The 20,670-nt window shown below is 42.6% G+C and overlaps 1 protein-coding gene across 1 annotated transcript in view; it reads right to left on the bottom strand.

Moving 5' to 3' along the window:
* Positions 1-20,670, bottom strand: part of KDM5B (lysine demethylase 5B) — a 49,756-nt gene that overhangs the window by 18,022 nt on the left and 11,064 nt on the right. Inside the window, exons 2-17 of the mRNA XM_057396562.1 lie at positions 19,956-20,033; positions 18,906-19,028; positions 17,872-18,042; positions 12,861-12,995; positions 11,793-11,886; positions 10,325-10,428; positions 8,940-9,098; positions 8,265-8,384; positions 7,640-7,798; positions 7,042-7,223; positions 4,046-4,208; positions 2,921-3,040; positions 1,843-2,037; positions 1,265-1,446; positions 494-618; positions 70-220 (exon numbers count right to left, since the gene is read on the bottom strand). Coding sequence (XP_057252545.1) covers positions 70-220; positions 494-618; positions 1,265-1,446; positions 1,843-2,037; positions 2,921-3,040; positions 4,046-4,208; positions 7,042-7,223; positions 7,640-7,798; positions 8,265-8,384; positions 8,940-9,098; positions 10,325-10,428; positions 11,793-11,886; positions 12,861-12,995; positions 17,872-18,042; positions 18,906-19,028; positions 19,956-20,033 — 2,261 coding nt within the window. The remainder of the gene's footprint in view (positions 1-69; positions 221-493; positions 619-1,264; positions 1,447-1,842; positions 2,038-2,920; positions 3,041-4,045; positions 4,209-7,041; positions 7,224-7,639; positions 7,799-8,264; positions 8,385-8,939; positions 9,099-10,324; positions 10,429-11,792; positions 11,887-12,860; positions 12,996-17,871; positions 18,043-18,905; positions 19,029-19,955; positions 20,034-20,670) is intronic.

Below are 20,670 nucleotides of genomic sequence, written 5' to 3'. Positions count from 1 at the left end.
TCTATCACTGGCCAGTGGCATCTACCCTCAGTGACTCCACTTTGAGCACACACACACAGAAGCATTTACCTGGTTTGCCTTTTGCCATTGAGAAGCTGCTGTGCAACCGAGGCACATTTGTCTGCATCCTGCGTAACCAGCCTGAGGTGTCGCAGAAGATCATTGTCTGGGAACTTCTTCATTTCCGATTCTTCTATCAAAGCCTTAAAGCTGATGAGACCTTTTGGGAAAGATGCTAAGTTAATAAAAGTCTCCCTTGGTGATGGATTTTAAATGGTGAAGCTGAGTAACACAACGCATTAAATGTATTTCTAGTTCAGCTTCAGTTACGTTTTGTAGCAAAGAGATTTGCAAGCTTCTCACACAGAGGCAGCTTAGTTACTTTAAACCATGAGATGATGTACGATTTCCTGACTGGCACATTAGAGGTGCTGAGGTTCAGAAAGCACAAACTGGCAAATTCCGTGCTGCAGACAACAGCAAGACAACTTACTTTTCTTGTTGTTAATTTTTGCCTCCAGAGCTTCATTAACATTGGAAGCCCACTCGTTGTACGATTCTGCGCGCATCTTCAATGCATTCATCATTGGGTAGAGTTCCTCCAGGGTGTAGCGGTACCTGCAAGTAGCACAGAGTTCAAACTCTTCAGCAGGAGGGTACAGAGGAGGTCCATACAACACAGAAATTATCTGCCTTGCACCTAGAGTGATCCTGTTAAGGCCTACATCCACAACATGCTCCATACAACACAGAAATGATCTACTTTGCACCTAGAGTGATCCTGTTGAGACCTACATCCACACCATGCTCCTCTTAAAACAAATTCAAGATTTCAATTGCTTCAAAAACAATTTAATATTGCTGTTGAAGCAATTGTGAAGTTGACTTAGGACATGCTACATCCATGCAGGGGGCAAAGATGCGACGAACAACAGCAAAGGAAATATGACAACAGGAAGCAAAGCTAACAAAAGCAAGAAATGTCACACATAAAGACTGGATATAAGGAATGATGACCTTACTGATGTAATAAAAAAGCAAACTAACTTATCCAGCAATTTTCACCATTATAGAGCAAGAGCAGCTGAATGCTGAAAAGAAAGAGTCTTTGTATTCAAGCACAAAAAAGACACTGTATTTGCAACGGACTGAGAGAAACAGAATACTGAGACTAGCACCACTGACAAAACAGAGCAGGCACTAGGTTATCAAACATGTACAACAAATAACTTAATAACAGTGTTATTTGCTATGTAAAGCTTACCCCAGTTTATACTTGTAGGTGGGACAAGAACAGAGATCCTCGACATGGTACAAGCATACCAGTAATCCAGGTTTACAGGGACAATAAACAGCAGACATGAAGCAGGTGGTTTTACACTTCAAGCACTGTCGCTCATCATCAGGAAACAGCTCAAAAGCCACCCTCTCCGAGTCAGTCACTCCCTGCAAAACAGTGTTAAATCACCTCGAAGTCTAATGAAGAGGTAATTACTCCAAGCTAAAACATCAGAAGCTGAAGTTATCAAAGGAATAATGACGTTTAGAAATAAGATATTAAAACCAGGTAGACACAAATCTAGGTCAGTGAAAAATCAGCTGTTCTGACTACATTACTGTAAGAACAAATCGTACTTTTAAAAAGAGGCATTCTGAACAATATTGAAGGGCGGATGTTAAAACAAGGTGCATGAGAAATGATTCTGTAGTCAAGTGGTCCTCTGAAATCAACAGTGCTCCTCAGGAAGGTACCACGCAGCTCTAAGCCAGTGACAGCAGAGCACAAGTCCCACTGCTCCAACTGTTCTCATTATGGTATTCCTTCCTACAACTCAAACTCACCAGTTTATCAACCTTCTCACGCAACCTCTTCTCCTCTTCGATCATAATAGCCATGTCTTTCTGAACTGTAGATGCTACCACCACATCAAGCACATCTGCTTTGGAAGCCATTTTACAGATCATCTCATCATGAGAAAACACACAGTAACGGTTCAGCAGACGGTAATGTTCCACACACTGGCGACCCAATGGCAGCTGCATTGAGAAACAGGAAATAAATGAAGAGTTCAACTTGAAAGTTACATTCAGATACTAAATTTTGTTCTATTAACCAAAATCTATCCAAATGGGAGGTTAAGATGAATCCTTCTTGCAAAATATTCCCAATTCAGAATGTAGGACTAGAGAAATCAAGACCCTGAGTTCTTGTAAACCAGATCTGCTTACAACCCTCCTGCAGCTGGCACTGTGGGTGGAAGCTGGTTAGCGCAGGTCACAGGGGGAATGACCTATCTGGAAGAGACCATAATTAGAAGTAACTAAATCATTAAACTACAGTAGTCTCAGGAAGACCCAAGCTAAAAATACACAGAGGCTGGCAAAGTGTCAAAGGGCAGAGTACATACACCTGCCCTATGCTCACCATTTGAGGGATGCCCCGTCAAGGGCAGGATTTAGGGCACACTGGACCCTCTTCTTGAATTATATGGCTGGTTTATGTGCTGCAGCATAAGAAATTGCTGACTCCACGAGGTCCCTAACTAACCCAAGGCAAAGTAAGCAATTCGTTATGAGCTGGGCAGGTTACTCATAGCTTTATTTTAGGACTGCCCAACAGTGAATGGCGCTCAGGTTACAGTGAGGTTATGTGTTAGATTGCAGTATGAAATCCATGGAAGGACAAAAGGAAAACCAAAACGAAGCTAACCCAAACACAAAGCCACAGTCACAATGCAGAAACCTTGCTTCCAGCTTCACTGATCTCCTCCTTGTAAGTGAGGTTTTTTAAATCTGAGATGGGCTACATTTCCAAATAGCTAAGACCGTTTCGGGGTGGGGGGGGTGAATTACAGCTGTGCATCAGGTAGGAACAACTTCGGAGCTGCACACTTCATTAAACCCTGGTTTGGGAACCTACCCAATCGACTGTGCAGAAGTTCACAGCTTCAGCAAAATTGAAACCCTGATTGAAGCCACTGTGATAAGCTCTCGGAAAGGTGATCACAAACTCCCCAGCACACTGATTGGTTCGATAAACCTAGGAGAAAGCAGAGGAGCATTAGGTGAAAGCTGAACAGAACTGAAGGCTCTGAAGAGAATATGGATACCCAGCTCCTAGAACTTCTGTAATGGTTTTGGATAGTTTTAAGCCCAAGAATTACAACTGGCATTTGGTAACTTATCATATAAAACCCCAGAAAGCAACTGGGTTTTGTGCAGCTCTACCCACATCCTAAGCAGTTTTAAGCCACCTGCCTGTGCCTTGTGCGCTTTACTCTGGGCACAGTTCCACAGGTGAAGCACAGGAAGGCTCTCTTCAACGTGCAGCTGAAGGGGAAGAGAAGTTTGGAACCTACTCCAAAGTTCACACCATTGTAAATCTACTGGCTTTTGGTGCTATGCAATCAGCACGAAAGCAGGCAGGGCTTCCTGCACCTTTCAATTTTGGAGTCTCTCAAAGCATAGCAAACATCACAAACTTTGCAACTTTTTCCAGATTTCCCTTTCAGTCCCAAGGTCAGCCAGCCAAAAGCTAATTCAGTTGTAAAGGGACATAATTCCCACGAATAATCTAACATGGAGTATGATGGAAACTGATGGAAAATGTTTTTAAACACCTAAGAACTTATCCAGGAAAAATAAGAGGATGTGGATGACAAATAAAGGAAGAATGGGGTCTGGCCCCTTGCCAGGATCTGCCAAAAAAAAAATCTGTGTCTGATTAACCAGACATAGGAAGAGCTCCTGCCATTGTTTCAAAGGCCAAGACTAAACTTCACAGCTGAGGTACAGAAATAGAAATACACTAAAGGTGGATCTCCAGAGAAGAGTTTGCCAAGCAATTTTAAAAGCAATGATTCCATTGCCCATCTGTTCATCTGTACGGGCACATTACACTAGGCAAGGAAGATACCACACACATGGAAACTACCACACCACCTCTGTAATAAAAGTAGCTTCAATTAGCAGCTTTGAAGTAGAATTCAGTGTAAATGGCAGAGGGTTAGGTTTTGGGGAGTAGCACAGGAGTCCAACAACATACAGGCACTCCGTGGGCCATCAAAGTATTCGGGTTCATTATGGTGACAAGTTGGTGCAAGAGATCTGGCTGAGATTCAAATAGCTCTGGAGCAAGCTTCTTCATTACATCCTCCAGCTGTTCAGCTGCATACCCTGGGGCTCCATACCACGTTTTAGGCTCCCCCCTGCAAGATTATTAAAAAAAGTTAAATATAAGCAATCTTTAAGTTACATTTTCAGTCTTCTGCTTTAAAACACACCATGTCAAAAGAAGGGGTTATCACCAGGAAGGAATGCAAGGACTACGGACCTTCCTGAACTGTCACATGTTACACAGGTCCCTCCTCCAGACCTAAGATGCAATTGTCTGTATTTCTGAGCACATGCTTAAAATATTGGGGGCGTGGGGTGCAGGGCATGGGGGGAAGAGGGAAGACTGAAGAAGTCCTCAGTGAAGTTGTGCTGATTCCAGCACAACTTCAAAACATCAGCTGTTTGACTTGAACGACACAAACTCCCCATTGGATCTGACAACCAAAGCCTGTTCTTTCTGTCTAGTGGATAATTGCCATAAAAGCAGCATGAAGTCAGTAGAAATTAAAACTTCCAAGTTATGCAAAAGACATCAAGGAAAAAAAAAATGAATCCCATCCAGAGCAGGAACAAAAAACTTGCAGCAACAGCCTGACCCAGTGCAAGCTGGCTGAGAAAAAATAAGGTTATGCAGATGGGTTCCAATAAATACTGCTTCAAGTTTAGAATGAAGCTGGCTCGCTGCAGCACAGAGGTGAAAGCACCTTCCCATCCTGTATAAAGAACAACGTTAAGAAAGAAGATTAACAGACAAATCACTTTATCCCAAGACTCCTGAAGAGCTGGCAGGATAAAGCTGACCCAACAGTATGCTGGTTTGTCATGGGTTCCCCCCACCTCCCCCCATAAATCATGAAGCAACTGGGAGGATTCCAGAAGAAAAGAGTGAAGTATGAATCCAGAAGCATATCCCTCATACCTAGGAGGTATCCCTGTACTCAGACAGCACCTCTGCCATGGTGAAGAGGACAGCTAGCGGGAGGGACTGTGGGAAGGCAGTTACACTGGTGGTATGAGGGTTAGCACAAGTAGAATCATCACTATGCTCTGTTAATGACTATGCAGCCTTGGACCTGATCATCTTGGAACAACTCTATGAATTCCTGAAGACCAGCCATAGATGTAATCAAAAACTGTGCTGTGTCCTCACCCAGTACTGGGTTAGTCAAGAATTCTGCTCCTTGATGAGTGTCAGTGCCAAGGAACAGATGACAGCAGTTATGAACTATGTTAAACTTGGACCAGGATACTGGGACCAGGGGTCTCTGAACTTCAACAAAGCAGGTAACTGAGAAAGACACAATTCCTATGGACATGTTAAGGTGTCAGCTTTATGAAGGCAGCAAGCTGCAAACGGATGAGGGTAGCAGTTCGTTCTGCACTGCTACCTGACACATTCCTCCCTCTACAAATACTAGCATCGGTGATGGTAACTCTTCCTCTGACCAGGACTGACATTTAATTGCAAGCATCTTTAGAAGCAAAGATTTGGGTTTTTTCTCCTTTTCCCACTTCAAGAACTAACACAGGATTTAAAGTCAATTCAACCCCATGAAAGCTCTGCTGCTGTAGCCTGGTTCTCTTGGGACCATCTGCTCAAACTACTGTGCCAGAATACAAGCTCCTTCAAGACAAATGGGAACACTGGAAACAGACATACATCCCTCCTATTTCACAAGATCAGTCCTGCCTTCTGAAGTCTCTTGAGAGTTTAGAGCATTGCCTCTTCAGCAGTAGGTCATTAAGATTGGCTGCTCTGCCCAAAACCAGTATTAACCTCAACTACACAGTGCTCTCCAATAGGCTAAAGCACCCAGACTTAAACCTCGAAGTTGCAGGGAAATACAGAAGAACATCTGCAAATGTAAAGACCATGTCAAGGACTTTCATGCTGGAGAAGCCACGCATTAAAAGCAGGTAGGACAACTTTCACATGTGTCTGTGATTGCATGCACATGTCTGCACATGCATGCACTTCCACATCATTTGGACCTTGACTGGAAACACTAAATGCAATATGGGACAAGTGATGGGGGACCTAACACCATTCTAGCAATAGCAAGGGAAGCTCTCCTAGAAGTAGTGCAGTTTCTATTGCAAACAAAGAACCTCCCCTCCTGCCCAGATCTAGCCTGACTGAAGACCCAGATGAAAAAACAAGGGGGAAAAATGACAAAAGAAGATCGTATTTACAATGTAAACCTGATCACTCATTTACTTAGCTTCACTCAATCGTTGTATCAAGTACTGAGAAAGCAACTGAAGTCACTGACTACCTGGACTGAGCTACAGCAGCAGCTACTTCAAGCAGCAGGAATTGCACAACTGACCAAAAAGATGATCTACTGCACAGCAGCTGGGACATGGTTTTCCTATTCTGCTGGAATATTTATGTGAACAAGGAAAGGGAAAGAGCTCGAGAGGCTTCAGGAGTGACACGAATAATTCAAACTCCAGAAAAGCTGCAAGGTGAAAAGTTGAAACAGCTCAATCTATTTAGACTATCAAAGAGATGGCAAAGATCTGTCCTGATTAGAGCTGACAAGTGTTTGCTTGATGAGAGGATTTATGATAGAATGATCTATTGAACACACACAAAATATGCAGGGTCCTAGGACTGTTGAAGCTAGATGATTAAAACAAAAGTTGTACATTGAGCATAATAAAACATTTGATGGAGTAACTGCTGCATCTCTCATGGATTTTAAACTGGGAATGGATGTCTCTTTCCAAAACATGACCTGTTATCCAAAAGCAAATCAATGCAGGAATTGCACTGTGTCAAATTGAACCCTGCTGCTACAGGATTGCAAGAGTTATTCTGACCTGAACAATGTGAAACTGGATTTAGTGCACTAATAAAAAAGGGGAAGGGGGAACGAAAGGGAGATTGCTTCTCAGGCTGGGTTCATTCCTCAAACTCACCAATGAAGATAGTTAATCGAATAGCTCCAGTGGTCTTCTATATGCCAACAAAATGAAGAAAAGCACATGCCTACATACAGCCAGGGTAATTTCATTCCACATATGTCTGCAGTGATGTGAGCAAGAACAGACTGCTCCATCACAGGCATGTTGTTTAAATTCCAGCCACTATCAAGGTATTCCTGAAAATTGAATAGAACAGTCGCAGGTTTATACAACATGAAGTAAAAAACCCAAGAACTTAAAACTGGAAAAGCCTCTTTCCCAACTGAAAAATGTCAGAAACACGTCAAAGAATAAACCCTCCATTGTCTTTGGACCTTTCACAAGCCTTACCTGACCGCCTTTGTAAAAATGAGAATTCTGAAGTTTGGAAGTTATTTATTAACTTCAAGGATAAATCTGTGGCTTTTAATGCCTGATCACAGCACATTTTATTTATCTGAAACTCTGATATAATTCTCCTCTTCAAATACTGTGCCATATACATAAAACAAACACTTTGCAACCCAGTTCTAGTATTGTGCTTTCAAGCAAAGAGACCTGTTTAATGAAGAGCTGCAATACAAATGGACACAGTGAACTAATGAAGACCTACCTCTTCTTCTGGTCTAACTTTAAATTTCCCACCCCTGACGGGGAAGCCACTGCCAAATTCCTTTGAAGCAATATCAGCTCCATATTCTACTGTCACATCCTCTTCAATGGTACTAACAAGTCTCCAGAACTCTTTTTCAACCAGCTCGGTGGGGACCATCTAGATATGAGAAGAATAAAAATAAGGAGCATATCCCAAGGAATCAGTATATAAGGAGCAAGTGAATCAAAGCTGTCGCAGGGAAGAACCTCCATTAGTTTGAAGCATTTCACCAGTTCAGAATCATTTCAACAAGAGAAAATAAAATGCAGCAGCACTTTATTACTCTTCACTTTAAGGTGGAACCTTGGTGGGTCCCCCAAGGACATGCTGCTGCATCCTCTTCCTTACAGACACTTCAAAAGTGGAACCCCCACCCCAAACCAAAACACCAACCAATCAACCCAGCAGGCAGTGCAACACGAAACCATGACACCAGCAAGAACACAGACCCACTGACGTAAATAAGAACCTGTGATTTCACCCCAGTCAAAGGCAGAATTCCTGTCTCCCCCTCAAAGTTATATACTTTAAGCACAAACTCCCAAATCTATAGCATGGCATCAGGATAAATACATGAACGTACATGGACTGGCATGTTAAAGTAGTCCGACTTGAATGCATCTGCCATTTCTCCAAACGTGCGAAGCGTATAGTCTCTTGCTGCTTGTTCAAAACCAAATGCCTCTTGAGGCTTATTACACTCCTGCAATTGAAGAGATCATCATTTCTATGATGCATTAATAAGACAATCTGTGCTCAGATTTTACATAAGCAAGCTACTATCACAGCATCTGGTAAGAAGGCAGGACCCCTGACTAAATGATTGTCTCAAGCCTCACTGAGTCAAAAGAAGAAACTACTCTGTTTAATTCACCAAATCACTGTTTAATTCACCAAATCACAAATCAATTTATTTATTGATAAATCTGTATGAACATCAGTGAAGTCTAATTTCTCCCTCCTCTAGTTGAGCTAAGAAATAAGAAGACCTCCATGCTGATGCACCCAGTGAGACTCAATTTTAAGTACAAAGACACCCATTAAAACCCAGTGTAGTTGTTAAAGGCACATCAGGTTTTGATTTCCAGCTTTCCAACTTGAAGCATGCCCAATCTTCATTTTAGTTTTACTCTTTAGCACATTGTTTGCACAACCTCAAATAATAACAAACTCTATTTTCAATCCCTAGGATTGAGTTTAAAAACACTACGAAAGAAGAAACAGCCTTCAGGCTGACTGCTATGGTTTGTTGGATTACCTGAGCCAAACACTGGGGACACCTCCAGTCCCCTTTGGGAACATCATGAAGGGGTGGAATTAAACAGAAAGTATGGTAACTGTCATCACAGCCATCGCACAACAGGAGACGGTCCTCATCGTTACCACTGCCACATAAGAGACATACATACAAATCCACCTGTAACAAGAAATTGGCACAGTGGGAATTTGAGCACTTCAGGTGAAAGAGCAGGTTGGTACCTCGGTCACCTGGTGAAGTTTAGTTTTACTTTCTCTCTGAAATGGAAATGAGACAAGTACACACAAAACACTTATGCCAAAGTTTAACCACTCCCCCCCGCTCTGTAGTTTAAAGGAAGGACCGCAAGAGTACCAAACCCTTTCATGTACTGGTTTTCAAGTGACTGGAGACCTGATTCAGTGGCCAGCCTAGTTTGAATCAGTTGTGCTGATTGGTGGGTACTGGTAACACCAGTTGGTTGCTCACAAACACTTTTTCTTGTTCTCACTTGTAGCATGTGTGCACAGTCTTCCAGTACCTGAAGGGGGCCTATAAGGATGCTGGGGAGGGACTCTTCATTAGGGACTGTAGTGACAGGACAAGGGGTAACAGGCCAAAACTGAAAGAGGGGAAGTTTAGATTGGATCTAAGGAAGAAGTTCTTCACTGTGAGGGTGGTGAGGCACTGGAATGGGTTGCCCAGGGAACTTGTGAATGCTCCATCCCTGGCAGTGTTCAAGGCCAGGTTGGACAGAGCCTTGAGTGAGATGGTTTAGTGTGAGGTGTCCCTGCCCGTGGCAGGCGGGTTGGAACTGAGTGATCTTAAGGTCTTTTCCAACCCAAACTATTCTATGATTCTGTGTTTCATCCTTCTCCAAGACCAACTGTTGGGAGCCTCAGAAGAGGGGAAGTTCCTCTTGATGGCAGCACCCCTCTTTTTCCCCCAGAGATACTAGCCAAGACCTTCATTTTAATTTGGAAAGGCACCAGCTTCCTAGCAGAGCTGTGTGCTTTTGGGCTGATAAAGAATGGTGATGGAGGTTTCTCACAGCAGCTACCAAGCCCCAAGGAAAAGGGGCAGGTTGGCAATGGGCAGAGAAATCAGCTTACAAAAAACCATTTCTATTTGGACTCTTCATTCAAACTGCTGATTTTAACGCTGTACCTTGGAGACAGAAAACAAATTACTTTAATTACAGTGAAACTTAACTAGCCCGTTAAGCTTCAGCATGAAGCTTTATGAGTATGTATGTTCTGCCAGGCACAGATACTGCTTTGTTTCAACCATAGGGTTACGTGAAGAATACAAGAGTCCTTAATGTCATAAAAGGGCCACATTTAACTGCATGCCCAGGAGAAACCCAGGAACACCAACGGGAAGCAGCAGGAAGCAGGGGTACTCACAGCATTAGTGGGCTTTTTAGACCGGACTTTGGATTTGTCTTTCTCTGGCTCCCCAGCATGTTCTCTCTTCTCGGGCAGTTTCACTGGGCTGTGCGTCTCCTTTTCTGCTGCAGCAGAACACCGAACAGTGAGGGCATTACAAGACGGTTTAGTGCTCAGAATACTTGTTACTATTTGTTATTACTTTCAGACTGCATCACTCCCAGTTATTTGTTGAATTCCTTGTTATCCTATACACACACTTGTTTCCGTTAGCTTAAGACAAGATTTGAACACCTGCAACTATCAGAAACACCAAGCATACCCCCACGAGCAAGCAATGACCATCACAGCCCGCATTCTTCGAGTGGGTATTTTAAATCCTATTTAGATTATGAGCATCCTCATAAGCTAAGATTTTCTTTCCATGTGGTGGTAACAAATGTAGCTCCATCACTCCATTGATTTTACAGCAGCATGTCACATGGAGACATGAAACAACAAGAGCTTCCTACAACGACCTTCACGCTTCAGTTTCTTGTACCACTTCTGGTGCTGAAGACAAGCAGGCAATGAAGCTCTTGGCTGAAGTTACATGTGAGCTTTACACATGGACATGAGACAATCTTGGAGTCTGAGAGCTAACACAGTTATTAAAGAGAAAAAAGTCTACATCCTTCAGACATTTAGGCATTAAAATGCTGTCTGGAGCCTTTGCTTCTACTCTTCAGGAGGAGAAAAAAGAAAGACCAAAATCTACACAAATTCTTGGAGGAAAAAACTCTTTTGAATGCACAAAGAGACTGAGAAGCTGCTTCATTCATTTCAGTTAGCAGTAGTTGCACAGGGTCCCTGTATTTGCTTTGCCAAATTAGCTCTCAACAAGCTCATTCTTTTGTTTGATGGCATTAAACATTTCTTCTCAATCTAAAATTATTATTTCTTAAGGATGCAACAGACTCAGGGCTATTGACAGAAGGAATTTAAAACAATTCTATGATGGGAACTTGATGCTGAAGCTCCCAATCCTCTTAGATACTGAAGCTCACACGATCCTTTGCACTCGTGAGTTTCATTTCCTGATTTCAATTTCTTTCCTAAAACTATGTGAAATCTGATACAGACTTAAAAGAGTTTCCTTTATTTAAAGCCAGTGGATTGATGCTGGGCATTGAAAATACAGAACAGAAACGTGGCTCAAGTCTCGCTGCTGACTGCCCCCCAGCAGACACTGAGGTTTAAAAAACAAGGAGAAATTGTTGCTTCCACCAAAAGTATCTTCTCCAAGATAACCACGCACAAAACCAAAGAGATGTCACAGCCATGAATGGACCTTTCCAACAAATTCAACTCGCAAATGAAGTCTGGTTGGTTTGGGTTTTTTTTAATACTTTGTATTGTTCCAACTCCTGCATTTTAACTCTGGTCTTGAACCGTTTGCACAAAGGAACAGCAATTGCAATCCCATTTTGTTTCAGTCCCCACTCACCATTTTCACACTTGGGAGGTGCACATCCCATTCTCCGTCTCAGATTGTGAGTTCTTGCTTCTGGAGGGTCAGACTCACTTTTAATATTGGTTGCCTTAAAGAAAACCAAAACAAAATAATCAGTCATGAAGACACAACGCTTTGGTTTTAGGCTTGTATATGGGAAAAGGTTCACGTCCATCCATCCATCCCACTGCTGCCTGCCCAAGTGCGGACCCATGATCCTGGAACATCCCGGTGGGCAGAGCTGCAGGAAGGCTGTGTACCCAAGGGATCCAATGCTCACCCCCTCCTGCCCACTCTGGTAAATGCCAAGAGAGGGCTGCAGAGGTTCAGGGAACAAGCTCATGTGAGACAGGAGCACCTCCCTGAGGTACAATGGAGGTCTGAAAACTTGTCACCTGACTTGTCCTAGGGAAAAGCCAGGCAGATGGAAGTCAGATGAAGGCTCCGACGACTTCATTTAAAATCAAAGAACCATTTTAGACTTACAAATGAGTAAATCTAAAGAGGCAACCTGAATTTCTGAAATACCTGTATTTAATTATTGAAAAAAAGAGAAAGAGTTCAGAGAGAGGGAATAACCTGGAGAGATTTGAAAGGAAATCCTACAAAGAGCCTGTGCCAGTCATGATACCACGTTTTTAGTATGACTTCAGCAAAGGAGCAAGGACTTTGGGCTTTCAGAGATTCTGACCCTTGACAAGCAGAACATCCTCCAGCCAAAGCTGGAGCACTGAGGGCACTCAGTGGACTGTGGAGATTTCAACACAGAATAATGTTTTCCAGTTCTTGTATTTCTTCCCTGAAGTTTTGAGACTCTGGGAGAACAACTCCCAAATCCCTCGGCATAAAGATGCATTTCTCCAACACTGTGTTTTTTAAGCCCGATTTCTTAAGGAAATGAGGTCATGCAACCACTATCTTGCTACTCACACAATCAACCGCTCCCTGAACTTCAAATTCTAGGACTTATTGGCCCAGCTTTCAAAGCGTGACTTCCACCACTGCATTATGGCTGCAAACTCGGTCACCACAGAGCACTTGCCCATACAAAGATTCTCTCACCTCTGCTCTGAGGCGCTTTGCTCGACGAGCAGGAGGACAGGTTTCCGACGGCTGAACAGACTGTCTCTGGGGGATATCATGGGGCTTATACTCCTTGTCCTTTGTGTCACTGGTGAGATCTGGTTTTTGCAAGCACTGAAGAAAGACAATTTGATTACTTCATTTCTGCCTCCACCTCGCATCCAAACTTTGTGCTGAACAATTTCCTGGCTAATGTGAAAGAATGCAGACAGGGCTTCCACAATCACTGTGCTGAGTTAATAGAAACAGCATTCATGACAACTGTAACACGACCGATTTGAGTAAGTCACAAAATCGCTTTTTTCTGTCCTTTAACTGATTGCAGTAACTATAATAAAGGATCTTAAATAGAGCTGAAGTCATCCTTTAAGTGTTATGAGCACCAAACACCTCTCTATAGGAATACTAACACCCATTCTTCTAGTAGATTGTGCTTTTGGAGTCTGTATCAACAGCATACTGGAAACTGCTGTACTGCTCTCAGGTTGCATTACTGCAATGCTAACATACAGAGCAATATAAAAGTAAATTACAGCCCATCATACATCCCAGTCTTCAAGGAGTACAGTTTTGTCTGCAGAACATTGCATTCTTTATATGGTTTGGAGAGGACAACTCTGCTGCATGAATTAAGGACAGAAGGAGAGAAGCTGCAAGAACAGTTTTAGTTCTTTCAAGTTGCTGAATGAACACAGAATCACAGAAGGCCCCAGGATGGAACACATTAAGTTGCTGTAAACTGTACATATACTTGGCAAGAAAAATAATAATTAATGATAATTCCAAGTTTGACAAAACCAGTCAGCAACAGCAGACAAAATACAACAGACTAAAGAGCAAACAACAAATCCTAAAGGAAGAAAAAGTCTTATGCTGTTAGGAAGTATTTCACATGAACTGCCGGATCCACATGCCCCCAGTTCTGTTAATCTGTTCTCATCACAAGCATTTTCTCAGCTCGACTGAAAGAGGACAGGAACTGCAAGAGAGCCACCACGGAGGTGGAAGGACTAAAGCAGACAGCACAGGAATCAGACTTTCCAAAACAAATGCTATCAGAAGGGGCAGTGGAAAAGGAGAAAGTGGTATTTCAGAAGACAAGGTCATGCTGAAAGGAATATTAACCAAAACAGGAAGTATCAGTCAAGGGTAGCAGGGTATCATTAACTCTCACCCACAGCCAGTCCACAACACTGCTCTAAGAAACCTCCAGAAAATAGGAAAACCATGAGAGAACTAAAGCAAGTGGCATTAATACTCCCCAGAACACTGCCACATTTCATGGCTCCTATAAAAACTGGTTCCTTGAATCTTGTTCTCATATGAAACAGATTTTTCCACTTCAAGTTTCGACTTCTGATAACAGAGGCCACATGAGCCTTGAAAGCAAATATCTAGAAAGCTTTTCCTAAACAAAAGGATAATGAAACCTTGAAAGAGAAAACCAGCAAATCATGGAACTTGCCTCCCTGCAGTGGTGGCCAAGGGGAAAAAGAGAAAGAACATCCCCTGAAAAACAGCCCAGAAGACATTTCCTAAACATTGAGGTTTCAACAACTGTTTACACAGAAACATTTCCAGTGCCTCAGTAAGCCCAAGGCAAAGCAGTAATATGAAATAGATGTGAATTAACATCTTCAGCTGTACCTAAGAACTAGAAATGTGAGTCCTGTCTGAAGGATGGGAATTCCCCTCAACCTAGTTTATTCCCAGACTGACTTGATCAACTGCAAGCAGTGTCTTTAAGCAAGGACACTAGGTGCCATTCCTTCAGTCCTTTCCTCTCTCACCCAGCAGAGCCCTTCTGGTAAGGTTCAGCCTCCATCAGTAATTTACCATAAGCTCATCCTACGCACTATGATCTAGCCTGTGATCAGGATCTCATTATATTCTGAGAAGATGGTTCCTCATATAATCCTCCAGCTCCAAATGGTGGCAGAGAGTGAACTCAAATCCCATCATCTCAAAGCATTAAGGAGCAGCTCCTTCAGCAGGCAGGCAAAGGACACAGGGGGAATGTTCACAAGGCCTCCAGGATGTCAAGAAGATGAGGGAGAAAAGGTTGGGATACACTTAATCTCCTCCAGATTTAGGAGGCAATTTAAAAAGCTCATCACCCAGGCTGCCTGTACTTGCAGGATATAACCCCAGTTATGTATTCACTTGAGGGTAAGAACGACCCAACTCCAGGGGTCCTTAATTGCTCCAGTAAAAACAAAGGATCCTAGGAAACCATCTCACAAAACATCTTTACTAAAGGCATATACACATAAACCTTTGGACATATGAATCCCACTCAGGATATTAAAGCCTTAGCTTGGTAAAGAGACCAGACCCAGAATTATTAATCCAGTTACATTCACTGAAAAGCACACCACCATGAGACCATCACTAGCCCCCCCAACTGCAGCTGTACTTTAAATCATGCAACTATCTGGGCAATGCATCCCAGAAGATGCACTGACAGAAGATTCTGGACACCTCCATTCACGTAGGGGGGTATTTATCTCTCTGGCACATAGCATGACTGTTATCATACCAATGGTTATTATGGCTCACAGTACAAGTGAGGTACAGAGAGTAAGAGCCAGTACCCCAACAGCTTTACTGTAACTGCTCTGGAGACAAACACCCAAGACCTGCCTAGTTCAGTGTTTCAAGATAAGAATAAGCTATATAAATCCCTGTGGAGAGCTACCTGGAGTATTACATTGCCTGATTTAAGGGATTTTTGCTGTTTGACCGAACAGGAGCTTTAATAAAAACATGCTATCTGTTCACCCCTCCGGAGCTCCAGCCAGATTCACTATTTGAGTATGGACACAGAAGTATCTTCAGCTGGGATCTCCAGTCAAAGAACTCCTGAAGCTAGTTTAACATGTATTTAAGCCACACATAAACAATTAATGCTATACACAGATCTGGATGAGATTTAAGTTACGGCACGGTCATCAATGGAAATCACTGTGTTATTTTCAGCTTTTGCAGAAAGAAGCCAATGGATATTCCAAGTACTACCAATTAAAAAGTTAATAATAATTAAAAGTAAGCAGTGAATGGCCCTTCCAGGTGCCCATCCTGCCTGCATGAAAAGCTTCTCTCAGAAGGCTTGTTGAACTATTGCAAGAAGGAAGCACACACCTCACACTGACAGCTGTCAAATGGAATAGCTACATCTCCCTCAAAACCCAGAATCACAGACGCTTGGATTCCCAGGAAAGCACTGAGCAGACATACAATAAAACGGACACCTACACAAGAAGCATCTGGGAAAGCACCACACTTCCAGAGAAGACATGGAGGAAAGCCAAAAGGAGTCTCAGTTGACATTCTTCCTCAAAAAGAAACTGTACTGCAAAACAAACTCAGCTGGAAGACAACATTGTCAGGAAGGAAGTCAAGCCTTAGAGTGAAAAGTGAGCTGAAGCCAACAGATTTCTGTGGATTCTCTCAGTTCACTGAAAACACACATCTCTGCCACGTATGGGAGGGGAATATTTTAACAGCTCTGAGGGAGGTCAGGGGAGGTGTTTGGAAAAGGAAGTAAACCTCACCTACATCTCCAGATCTGCACCCACCAAGCATCAGTCTGCAACAAACGTTATGTGCCCTTTGCAAGAGAGTGCTTGGGAAATTAAATGGAAAAGGAAGCACGTTCTCTTCTTTTGAGAAGAGTTTTCCTCTTCTAAGAGGGTCCACTACTGAGAAAACCATGAATGAAAGGATGTTCCCTCTTTTACAACTTGTAATTAGGTCTTTCCCTGTGCAACTGCACCTTAAAAACACCAGAGCAAAGCTCGTCCCCAAACACACCAGCTTCAAAAAGAACAACAGAGAAGAGAATCAGCAGTTTTCAGACCTAATAAATCCACACAAGGTTATCAAAGGTCTTGCTTTCCATTGCTAAACATGAATGTGTCTGAGGGAAGGCAAAATAGTTTTGACACAGCACTTTCCCCAGCACAAAGCTTTATATTTTCAATTGTATTCTGTTCTTATCTGCCATTTAATACTCAAACCTACCACAGGTCAATTATTTCTTCTGAAGGGTCTGCAGAATCTCAGATTTTCACTGAAGAGTCATCAGCACTAGCTAAGTAAAAAGCCTTCAACCTTCAATGCCAACCTTTCCTGGTGTATGTCAAGAAGCTCCCCTATTTTGGTAGTTTTATGTAAAAGGCCAGTGTTGACTTCTGCAGACAGAGACATACTTGTCACAGGATTAGGGCTTTTATTGCTTAAAAAAGGTCAACACTCCTCTGCTTGAAAGATCATCATGGAAAGAGCGCTTCAAATAAAAGCTGGATGTTGGTAACTGCAGCCTATTTTGGTTTTCTGAATAAATGGCTACTGCTCAAAAAGAAAAGCCCTATTCTTCATTAGAGATGCTGCTTCCACTCTCAACCAACCCTGAGTTTTGTTTTAAGGGCCAAATCTAAGCAGAAAGGATGAAGATTTAAGCTTGACAAAAAGTCCCAAGCCATCCTGTTAACTCCACTGCAATATGCATGAAGAATTCTTCAATGTGGACATCCTTAGTGAAAGCAAAATGAGTTACTGCCACAGAACTCCCATAGTGTGATGTAGCTCCCCAGTCACTCTATGTGCAAGTGATCCAGACTCACAGCACTCTTGTTCTGTCAGACATGGACTGTAATGACCTCTGAATACAGCACTATTTTGCATTTCACAAAGCCACGCTAAAAGGAAATCCTTACAGGAAGTCTGAAACTTCATTATCATGAGGCTTCTGTGGAGAGAGAAAATACAAAAAGGCAGCATTCAAAGCAGTCAGGGAGAAGTTACTTTTTGGATGTCAAGTCTGCCCATGGCTTTCTGAACTGCCTACATCACCACCACAGACGGCATCTTGTCCTCTGCGTGCCATAACGCATAAAATGCAGGCTTCAGAAATGTGCCATCAATTAAAAGAACAGAACAGACTGGCTGCTAAATGAACGTGACTTCAGTTAGCTTCAGTATAGCTTACCAGTAGGCTTGCTCCAGACTGGAATAAGTTGTAAGGATAGAGAATGCGCTCGTAATGCGCGCGGATGTGCGAGCCCACGGCTTTGCCAGGAGCAAATCCCATCCTAGTGGCTATTTTGGTCCATTTTCTCTCCTTGCAAATGACATCAAACCCTCCTTCTTCTGCAACCAGCTAAAAAGCGAAAACACAAAAAGGTCATGTATTTAGTACTAAAGCTCTCAGTGGTTAAGGGAAGCACTGCTTGTGTAGAAGCAAGACACCACCACAACTGCTGTTTTAAATCAGAGTGGACAGATTAAAAGAAAAAAGCCAAACCCAAATGTGAAAGTTGTTTCAAAGCTGTAACTGAAATACTTCACATATATCCTACTGTTAGGAACCCTAACCTTGTTACTTTGCAGTTACTTTGCAAGTCAGCACCTGTACTACACGACCAAGCAGTAATTCAGCCTACTTGTGAGAATTACTCTGGCTGCAATTTGTCCACTTTGTATTCCTCCATGATTTGCTAGCACAGCCCAATCACTTCTCACTGGAACAAGTATTCTATTTTACAGAATAGGCTCAAAAGCAATCACATAAAATCCATGCTAAACATAACCTTGGGATCAGCGAACCAAAGCCCTTACTATCAGAATACATAAACTTCTCCAGAAGCTTAACAAGCTTCAGCCTAAAAATAATTGGTTTTTTTTTTCCTCCCATATTTCTAATGGAAAACGCTTTTTCTCACTGCTGTCATTGTTCAGAAGCTTTCTTCAGTTAAGCCTAAGTTTACTCTTGACCGGTTAGTATCCAAGTTAGCTCTAAAGAAGACCTGGAAATTTCATCTGACCTCCTAGCTCACAAGAAAACTGCCAATGATATTATATTTGTTACGATTTTGTCACATTGGCTATGTTAGGTTAACAAAATACTTTTTATTCAGATTAAATATACCCCCAAATCTCCCTTGAACAACTGTGATACCATCCCAGAAACTGAGATAACACAAGATCTTTTTAGGACAAGTTTCTCCCCTGTAACAGTCTTACTCTATTAAGCTGAAATAAATCCAAGATCTTCCTCTCCACATGTGGTATTTTCAGCGTACATCCTTGGAGCTCCCAAAACTTCGCAATCTGGTCCAGAAAATTCAGCTTTACACGAGTTTGGGCCTGAAAAACCAACAAGCAAACAATCAAATGATCTGCACGCTAGAGGCAGATGAAGCTTTTGTATCCCAGGGTTTTTAATGCTGCAGCCTCAGCTGCCTGCCTCACTTTTCCCTCTGCAATGGCATTTGGTATTTTTCCCCTCTGTCACATGCAGGAAAAAGGAATTCAAACCTATACAGACACCACCAGTCCTTCCCCAAGTCACTCTCTCTTAACTTTTACTGCATTTAGAAAAGTGCTTTCTGAGAAGAGACAAGCAATGCATTATTACTGCTAAATACCACCTAAACGAGCTGCATTGCTAGGACTGATTACACTTATGACGTTAATAAATGTGTATTATAATTTATTACAATTTGGCTTTTAACAGCCCAAATATAAAGCAGCATTTATGGCTTATTATGAGAAAAATCAGGGAAGCAAAGAGTCCTCGTCATTCCGCTCATACCAGTGGTGAGCTAAGCAGGACTCCTTGCTGCTCCCTTCTTCTAGGCTGAATTCATGACAGCAGTGAATGAATGTGCTTGCGAACAGCAAATTTCCACCAACTGAATCCAGATTTTGCAATTGTTTCTTCCAAATGGCTTGTTATTTTTAAAGCACTTTAAGTGTTTCATCTCTTCTACAAGATGCTGTGCATGTGCAAAATGCAGACGCAAATCTATGGTGCTTGAGAATGTGAGTTTAACCTCTTATAAGCACCTCTGTGTGGAAAAGGCCTAAATTATGTTCCTTTAATGAGCACTAACTTGACTTGTTATGCTTGGTATGTTTTTAACTAGGCTCTGAAACAGATGAATTTCTCTGCTAATTAAAAACTGACGTTCAGAGGTCCCAAGTGATGCCAGCTCAAGTCAAACACAGCCCACTCGTAAAACAATACTTCAACATTCTGGAGCAGAAATGATGTTCAGCTTTCCAGTTTACCTCCAGTTCATTCAGCCTCTGGATCCTTGGGGTAAAGTGAAGCTTATCGACATCACATGCAAATGGTGGCTGCCAGTCCTGCAAAAAACAGAAGAGCTTCATCAAAAGACAAGGAAAATGAAGGAAGCTTCTCTACGTGTCTGTCAAAAGCATGGGAGAGGTCTCCATGGCTCCCAAACCCTGCTCAGCTCCAATGGCACAGCCCTGCACATGGCAGGAGCCCAGCACAGAGCTGCCTGGAAGCGAGGGCTGCACCCAACCTGTCAGGTATCACACCCCACCATGGCAAGATCTGCTTCCCAGTTACTCCATGTCCAACAAGCCTGAACTGCCTGGGAAGCGCTGCTGCTGAGCAGGTCCAACCCTCCCAGCAGGAGGAATAAACCCGCTCTGAGATGGGACATCACTTCCATGCGTAAATCCAGTATTGGCACCACGCAAAGCACAGAACAAAGTCAAGTTTCATAACCCATGATCCTGCCTCAGTCGGGAAGACTAACATCTGATAGCAGAGACTGTAAGGGAAGGACAAACGCAGCAGTTTGTGTTCATAAGTGCTGGTCTCCAAAACAAACAGCAGCTGCACTAAAAACAGGGGAAAAAGCTGCTTCTTTTAATTCCTTGTCTGCAAACATTCCGAACAGCTGGAATATGGCCAATTACCAAAAGATGATCACTTCTTTGACGGACTACCTGCAACTGGCAGTGTTATTTA

This window comes from Pezoporus wallicus, unplaced genomic scaffold (assembly GCF_028554395.1).
Source record: "Pezoporus wallicus isolate ANWC-B61680 ecotype Strahan unplaced genomic scaffold, APGP_CSIRO_Pwel_v1 contig_14788, whole genome shotgun sequence".
In the NCBI taxonomy this organism is placed as follows: Eukaryota; Metazoa; Chordata; class Aves; order Psittaciformes; family Psittacidae; genus Pezoporus; species Pezoporus wallicus.
The sequence above is the reverse complement of the archived record's forward strand: the minus strand, read 5'-3'. Positions and strand labels throughout refer to the sequence as shown.